This window comes from Haliotis rufescens, unplaced genomic scaffold, assembly GCF_023055435.1.
Source record: "Haliotis rufescens isolate VD_foot unplaced genomic scaffold, xgHalRufe1.0.p SCAF_14, whole genome shotgun sequence".
Lineage (NCBI taxonomy): Eukaryota > Metazoa > Mollusca > Gastropoda > Lepetellida > Haliotidae > Haliotis > Haliotis rufescens.
In genome coordinates, this window is record NW_025963824.1 from 10,133,338 (window position 1) to 10,142,254 (window position 8,917).

At 36.4% G+C, this 8,917-nt stretch overlaps 2 protein-coding genes across 2 annotated transcripts; both read right to left on the reverse strand.

The window, feature by feature from the left end:
- Positions 1 to 2,920: 2,920 nt before the first annotated feature.
- Positions 2,921 to 5,061, reverse strand: LOC124145379. The gene is made up of 5 exons (XM_048395410.1): positions 4,639 to 5,061; positions 4,432 to 4,485; positions 4,083 to 4,275; positions 3,798 to 3,926; positions 2,921 to 3,618 (listed from the first exon to the last, which is right to left on the reverse strand). The coding sequence occupies exons 1-5, from the start codon at positions 5,059 to 5,061 to the stop codon at positions 2,921 to 2,923; spliced, it is 1,497 nt and encodes a 498-aa protein (XP_048251367.1).
- A 1,048-nt stretch (positions 5,062 to 6,109) lies between these two features.
- Positions 6,110 to 8,571, reverse strand: LOC124145380. Its single transcript, XM_046515129.2, has 4 exons — positions 8,059 to 8,571; positions 7,368 to 7,548; positions 6,968 to 7,069; positions 6,110 to 6,545 (listed from the first exon to the last, which is right to left on the reverse strand). Exons 1-4 carry the CDS (start codon positions 8,516 to 8,518, stop codon positions 6,413 to 6,415), a joined length of 876 nt encoding a protein of 291 aa, XP_046371085.2. The 5' UTR covers positions 8,519 to 8,571; the 3' UTR covers positions 6,110 to 6,412.
- Positions 8,572 to 8,917: the final 346 nt, after the last annotated feature.

Below are 8,917 nucleotides of genomic sequence, written 5' to 3' on the forward strand. Positions count from 1 at the left end.
ATCTTCAAGCTCTCTATGACCAGCTTCCTAGACCCTGTATTATAATGGGCGATATGAACGGTCATAATCCAACAATACTCTATGCCTTTTTAATGATAATTCTAAAACATATTTACACCATGGTTTACCGATGACTGCAAGCGAGCTCGGAAGGCGAGGAAAAAGGCAGAGCGTTATTTCCGGCGCCATCCTATGGTCCATAATTTAAATAAATTTAAAACTTTGAACGCAAAAGCACGGCGTACATTTAAGCAAAGTAAACGGCGAACTTATGTCTCAAAAATACATTCAAGAACGCCCATGTCCTAGGTGTGGAACATGATCCAAAGAAACAAAGGTAAGGGCACTAAATCTAGTATACATCATCTCAATAATGGGGACCATTCACTAACTCATAAATCAGCTATTGCAAATAAACTTGGTGAAAATTTAGCTAAACACTCTTCCTCATCTAAATATATACATCAATTCCAAAAGTATCAAAAACAGCAAGAAAAGAAACCTATTTATTTTCATTCAGAAAACGGAGAGGATTACAATGAACTATTATCTATTCATTAACTCCACACTGCCCTTGGACAAGCTCATGATACTGACACACGAGCTGATAACATACATTATCAACTCTTGAAGCACTTACCAGAATCATCTTTAGAAACACTGTTGAATATTTTTTACGTAATTTGGACCTGAGAGAAGTTTCCTCCTCCGTGGCGTGAAGCTATAGCTGTCGCGATACCCAAACCCGGTCGAGATCAGACTGATCCGTCAAATTACCGACCAATATCATTGACCAGCTGCGTTTGCAATACCATGGAACGGATGATAAATAATCGACTAGATTGGTACTTAGAAACCAATAATCTCATTACTAATATACAATATGGTTTCAGGAAAACAGAAGTGCAATCGATCATTTGGTTCGCTTAGAATCATTTGTTAAAAATGCAATAATAAATAAACAACATGCAGTGTCTATATATTTCGATCTCGAAAAAGCATATGACACTACATGGAAACATGGTATTTTTAAAAGATTTATATGACTTTGGATTGCGAGACCGTTTTGCCTCAATTTATAACCAAGTTTTTAACTGACAGGCAATTTCAAGTCCCTGTGGGTTCAACCCTGTCTGATCATTATAATCAGGATCAGGGTGTCCCACAAGGCAGTATTTTGTATGTCACATTATTTAGCTTTAAAATCAATAGCTTATCGAAAGTTTTAAATGATTCAATTGATGGATCACTTTTAGTGGATGATTTCAATATTTCCTGTCGTGGCAAAAACATGCATACAATTGAAAGGCAACTGCAACTATGTTTAAGGTATTCCCTGTATAATTGGCAGTTTTGAAAATCATAAAACACTTTCTTTTATTATCATATACACCCTACCCTGGATTTATTTTTAAAGTTTTATCAATATTCACCGTTCAGTTAATCTGTTTCATTAACTTTTATACGCCCACCCCCCTTTCTACAAAATTCGAAATCATGGAACAGGGGTATGTATGTTCAAATGATCATGAACTTGGCATTTATTTCTTAAATATTTCATAATAGATATATATCAGCAGGGAAATCATGTAAGTTTATAAATATAAGCAGTAAATTCAATGCAGAAGTAGTGTATTGAGGCATTCAACATGTGAACTTGTAATTAGGCTTCTGAAATGCTTGTTTTTTTCCATGTCTTTTTTCAATTGAGACATTGTATTTATTGCTCTGGAAGTACAAACAAGACACATAGATATGAAAACACTATGTAAAAACATCTGAAGTGACTATAAAATAAAAACAAGACAAAAGAAAAACAATTTACCATTATTTATTAGTATTATAACCCCAATCCTAATAACACCCCCCACCGCTATTTTTCTGTTTGACCAAATATAATGCCACAAAGAACCAAGCCTCAACAACTCGAAAATACTAAATATAGGGACTTAGTATAATGAGTGATGGTAACATGTGTAAATAATGAATATTTCCCTGTGGTTTTTTTTTCACCTTGACAATGACCTTGACCTCTGACATTGACCTTGCCTGCAGCAGTTCACATAAAAACAACCAAGCAACGTGCGTCATTTCACCCTGGAAATGTTATAATATTGTAGCAGGGAATGAGCCTTAAGAACAAATGAGAAATACATGTGAGAATTACATATATTTACTTCAAATAAAGAAAATCTCTCATAAAGCACTTGGATTTTCCCCCTGTATTCTCAACTTGCAAAATTGTCCTTTACATGACAATACTACTCAAGAATGTGAAGTTATTGGGATTTTTTGGAAAATTACACAATTGAAATGTCAAACCCATGTACATGTCAATGCGTCATTTCTAATAAAGATATGAATGAATAAATACATTTCTGTATTTCTTACAGATTTGAAAGCGAAGATGATAGATAGGCAAATACACTATTTACAATACATTATTTATATTACGTGACCATAAACAATGAAAGCATGCGATACAGTACTCATGAATACACAATTTACAATGTACAAATTGGGAGCAGAAGAGCGTATGTGTCTAGTACATACATATACATCAGGTGTTTCTCTAAAATTCAAAGAGACAGTATCATGTATTCCAAGTATCATAATCAACTTAGTCATGAACATCTGCACCCAGAGACAACAAAAGCATGTCGTCAAGCATTTCTATTTTCACATATACATCAACATCAAGTTTATCAGTCAGACCTGAACAGAAACGATTTCTGACTAACATAACGATCAGAAGATGACACATTTGAAAGAACAAACCATCTGTTGCTTGGTTTAGTCCTTGTTAAGAAAGAGCACTAATTTCGGAATGACATCGTCAAAGGTTTTCTTTACATCTGTCACACGTGGCTGACCCTCAGAGTTTTTATATGTAAAAGTATTGCGAAGACCATCTTCTCCATCACGCTGAAATTGTTTTGCGCAGGTGACCCAGATTCAGTCCTGATCCGGCAATTTTCTCGGCAATTGACATTTTCATGACACCTTGGGCTAAGAGAGAATGGAGTGTTTTGATATGTTTGGCCTTTTCTTTGTTGAAGAGAAGTAGATTGTGGCCTGCTGATGGTGGGAAACTGAACCTAGCAAGTTCCTGAATTTTCCTCTTTGTGTGAGATACAAGCTTACCAAGGACCTTTACATCTTCTATGGCATCGTGTGCTTCATATGATGAGTGCAAAAAGGTCTTGGCTAATTCTTCTTGCTTGTATGACGATTGTCCAGGAAAGGCCTTCTTGAAGACAGGTAGGCTATCAATAAGACCTGATACACAGTTGAAAAATTGTGCTTCACACTTGATGTTGATCAATGCAGATGAAAATACAGGAAAATCAAATCTTCTTCCATTGTGCGCTACAAGGAATACATTGGGAAACCCACTGAGCCATTTACAAAACTTGTCAACTGCAAACTGAACAGTTTCAGGCTGAACTTGTTTCCCATTGACCGTCATTGTACCACTATTATTAACTATGATACCAGTAACCTGTTGAGCTGTAGTTGAGATTGGTACTTTTGGAAGTACATAGGTTGAGAATCCCTTTCCTGTTTCCATATCTGAAGCTGCAATCTGTGTGATATGTGGCATTTTTCCTCCACGTACTGAAAAAAAGTTCAAGCTTTAAAATCCAAGTACATACAATATGATATATGAGTACATGTATCACTTGATGCTTATTTAGGTGATGCTTTACTAATCACAGACCTATTGGCACAACAAATAAAAAATGTGTAATCATTCAAAAAGTTCATTCAAAGATGAATAATCAATTCAAACTTACTTAGGTCTGTTGTCTCCAAGTCAAATGTAATAACCGTAGCTTCTCTGCCAGCTGATACAGTCGCGAATTTCCCACGGGGTACTGCTTCAGGTAACTGCTCAACATCTACATTAGTGGTATGCCCAATACCTGTGAAATGAAATAAGTACTGTACTAAAACGTAAAACTTTTCCATATGGTACTTATTTTTTATTTATATTTATTTGCAGTCAGAGGAAGTCGGCAAAATTAAAGTTTAAACAAGCGTTTTGTTAGTTTTCTTTGTTTAATGAAAATGAAACTTACCTGACTCATAAGTGGTCCCTTCTAACACTTCATTGGCTCCCTGTGCGATTACACGTTCCTGCTTCAGGGTAACACGTCTTCTTTTTGTTGAGGGTAATTGGGATTTTAGTTGTACACGTTTTCTGCGCTTCATTTGCTTAGCAGCATATTTTACAGAAAATGTCCCGGGAGAAATTCCTGCTGCAATGTTGACCTGAAATAGAAGGATGAGTTGCTGACACAGCCTGAACAAAATAGTATGCTGTTGTTCTGTTTCTGACTATCTTTTACTTAGGAGCCTTTTATTAATTTCTTTTTACAATATAAATGAATACTTTATAAAAAAATATTTTTGTAACATGTATTTCATTGAAAAATACAAAACAAACTTACAACACTGGAACTGTAACCCTGCTTTGAAAGTCTACAAATACAAAAAACAGGAAAAACGAACATTAATTCAAAAATATTTAAAATAAACATGAAAAAGCATGCATCAAAAGAAAACAAAAGCAAAGTTGAATCACATTTTTGCAAAACAAACAACAATAAAAAGCAGTTTCTGTTGAATATATACCTCAGACACATAGCTTCGTCCTTCATTAATAAAGGCTGTTGTTGCTGCAACACGAAAGTCCAGGGACTCTGAATTTCCATAATGCAAAGATTTTGGTGCCATCAATGTGACTTTGCGATTTGCATGTTCGCACTGTTGACTGGAGCCTAAATCAGCATATTGTTCAGCATTAGTAATAACTGGGTTGAACAGTTTTTTCAGCTTTGACTGTAGTTCATCATCTTTGAGAGCTGCTTTGTAGGGTAAACTTGTATGAGTATACTTCTCATTTGATGATGTACGTCTGAAGCCACAGAATCTGGGAAAACATAAACTGTGATCTCCAAATTGATGAGGAATCAACGCTTTGAGATTTTTCTCCAGTCCTTCCTTGTTCCCTTGGTTTTTGGCGAATGCATATTTGAGACATTTCTGAATGTGCATAATTACACTCCTACTGAGCTTTTTTCCTTGCAAGGCATATAAGCTTTTCCCTATGTTTTTCACGACGTGATTTCTATCAAACCGTTTTTTCATGGTAATGTTCAAGTCTGATTTGATATGAGCAATCATGGTATTATCACCGTCTCCTTCCAGGTAATCAACAGGAGTCCCACCCTCAGAAAGCTCCTTGATGCCTTGAACCCCACTTTTACATTCCATTAACCAAGCACTACCGAAGTGATTTAGGACACATCTGTGCTTTCGGATTGGTAGTCCAGGTCTATTCCTCATCCACCACTTGCATGTGCCGCATGTTCGGTGACCCACTAGTGCTTTAACTACCTTCTTTCCATATTTGGCCTTGCTCATGAAGAACGTGTGTACTAAAAATAAAGTTAAAAAGTTTGGTTGCATGTTTAAAATATAATTGCTGAGGCACATGTATGTCAGTATATTTTTAGGCAAACAGAATCATCATAATAAAGTGTTGTGTAAAGTAATAATAACAAAATAATGCCTCAAAATGTTTAATATACTTACATGTAAGACTGTCAAATCCCCTTTTATGCAAGGCTGTATCAACTGCACAAGACATTCCACTTGTGGTCTTGCATGGAAATCTTGATGCAAGTCTCACACGCTTCTTAGATGTTAAGATCTTCTTGCCGGGTTGTTTGTGTGGGGCCTGAGGAATTTCTTTTATTTTGGCAACAAGGCTTGCTAGATTTGATGGAGTGTTTACACTGAAACACATAAAAAGAAAACTTTGATACACATCAATAAATGTTCATGTCTGGCATACCAATACATAAATTTGAATCAAATACAGCATGTACATTTTAAAAGTTAAATCCTTTCATAGCTAAAGCTAATAAAGTCTGTGAGTGAATGAGTATGGTTTTACGCTGCTTTTAGCAATATTCCAGCAATATCATGGCGGGGGACACCAGAAATGGGCTTCACACATTGTACCCATGTCGGAAATCGAACCCGGGTCATGACGAGCGAACGCTTTAACCACTAGGCTACCCGACCGTCCCTTATAAGGTCTGTGATTATACCCGGTTTCCTTGGTGCTCTTAGGATAATGTCCCCCCACCTGGATGTTACACCAGTGAACCATTGCAGGTTAACCTGCAGTCGAAGTCGATGGCTATATACAGCTGGCTGGGCTGAGACAATGCAGATAAAGTGACTTGTCTAAGGACACAACAAGCATCATCAAGTGGGTTTGCTAGGATTCGAACCGGCAACATTTTGATTGTGTGCCTAGTTGGTTAAACTCTCAATCATGCACTTGGCTACATGATCAAATAAAACTATTGTTTGTGCTGAATTTTTTTCAAAATTCTCACCTGTTTGAAGATGAGACTGGTGGACTTTCAATATTCGATGCTTGAGGAGTCTGGTCAGAATGTCCACTTTCATCACCAGAACTAGCATCAACTACTGGTACAGTAGAGGAGTAGGATGACATCAATAATCTGAAAAATTAAAAATGAATTATAAATTATGTTCATGTTTTGTCAAAATGTTTGTTTGAGATCAGTTATTGTTTAACTTCTGTTCTGGAGGAATTTAACTGTATAACTTTTTAGCTGCAAACACATTTTACTAATGCAAAGAACCAACCCGAATTAATATTGGTTCTTTTATGTGCTAAAACAATTTCACTCATGGAACCACTTATTCTACAGTCCCATCTGATTGATTGATCTTCCATGTCCCACAGAAATACTGAACCTATGGAAAAGTGTCTTCTTGTTTCTAAATGATATACAATAGTTGCATATACATTGTACAATGGAATATTTTCAAAATAATCTTATTTCCATCTGAACATATCTCCCACTATTCAACACAAGCTATACATGTACATACTAAAAATATATAGAAAAGAATAGACCTAATTTCAGGAGGTGTGTCTGGTAGAGGACAAACTCCTAAATCTTCGATCACCTCCCCCATGATCTTTGCAGCTTGTCGACTCTCCTCTTCTGCAATGTCTCTGTACCAAAGAAATAAACCTGATGGGTTAAAGGCAGACCAAGAGCAACAAAGTGAAAGAGGAATTCCAAATTCAAATTGTGTTTTTTTTAATATCCGACGCCAATATGAGATGATATTCTTTGTTTATATTTGACGATTTCCACAATATCTACACACTCAGTTGTCATTAAACAATGAATTCATTTGATTCAGAGTATCCACCATGTTTATTGTATCCTTGTGTTATTAACAATTGGTTTGAACACAAATGACTAGTTTCATAAACAAACAATGCTATGACATTGTATAGAACTTACTCCATCTCCATTCTAAATGAATCATTTGCAGCCTGTTGAGTCGACTTTTTGGCAACAGCTTCAACATAGCCTCCAGCCCTCCGTTCCATGCTTTTTAAACTTCTCTGGTTGATGGGTTTGATATTTAATGTTGAAAGGAGATTATTCATCCTGTCTGGTCCCCCAACGCTATCGATCATAGCTGTAAATAAATATTAGCCACAATATAATTATATGAATGTATATATTATTGTTTTAGGAATGAGGGAGGGATGTGTGCCTGGTCATATAGTTGTCAGTAAAAATTCAAAGTTAAATCAATACTTTTTATAAATCGGGCATAGCTACCGCGCACCCGGCTACCCGCCGGGTCTGGGAGCAATACTGCCTTAAATTTCATCCCCCCCACCCCCAAGACACAAGGACAACTGTCACAAGCCTGCAATGTCTGACCCTTTTCCCATGTTGAAGCATACTGGAAAAAAGCTTACTATACTTACTTACCTTTTGTCATTTATACTTACCTTTTGTTGATAAAATAAGACAACATTGCAAACATAAGACATTAATAAAACATCTGCTATCATCGTGACATGAACATTAAGAAAGACATGACACTGAAATATCTGATCGAAAACAGGACGATATTTGTGCTTTAACTTTATGATAGCATTTTATTGGTCATTAAATGTAAAACAAAAATAAAATTTACCTGTTCCAAGCTTTGTGTTGATAACAAAACATGGCATCCCTGACTTCCCCTTCTTCTCCCTGTGTGTCTTCCCGTATGGAACCATGTTTATTTGCCCACATTCCGCGTTCTGACATTTCACGTACAAATAGCCGCTAAGTCCTTTCCTCATCTCACTGACAATATTCCCATACGTTAATGGAATAGGGCCCAATTTGCAGTACTTGCAAGCGACGAGATTTGAGAGAAGTTCCCCGAGCTCGACGATCCTCCGCCCTTCTTTCCATCCATCTCTGCTTGCGTATTTGCCGAGTTTGATGTTTCGAAAAAGAGGACAGTCGTCGTCCTTGCAAGGATCACCGTAGCAAACATGACAAGCTGGGTAGTTGTGGTCGATGAGCACGTTCGATTTTAATATTTTGGTGTGATTACCGGTCTTTTTCTTTTTGAATCGACCACAGCTATCTCTGTCAGTCGCCATGATTGTTTACAATAAGGGGCATAACTCTTACTCGGTATTACATCACCCGAACATTGCCGACAAAAGTCGTAGTTTTCACCGGAAGTGTCCCATTATACAAGGAATACCTTAAATAAAATCCAAAAATGGTCTTTTGAAAATGGATTTAAGTTCTCAAAATCTAAAACAAATTGTATTCATTTTTGTAGAATATATTGACCACACAAAGATCCGGAGCTATTTTTAGATAACACGCCTATTAAGGTTGTAAAAGAAGCTAAGTTCCTGGGTATAATTTTCTATTACCATTTGACTTTTCTGCCTCACATTATATATTTGAAGAAAAAATGTCTAAAAGCCCTGGACTTACTGAAAGTTGTCTCAAACTCTAAATGGGGAGGAGATAGGAAAACCCACCTT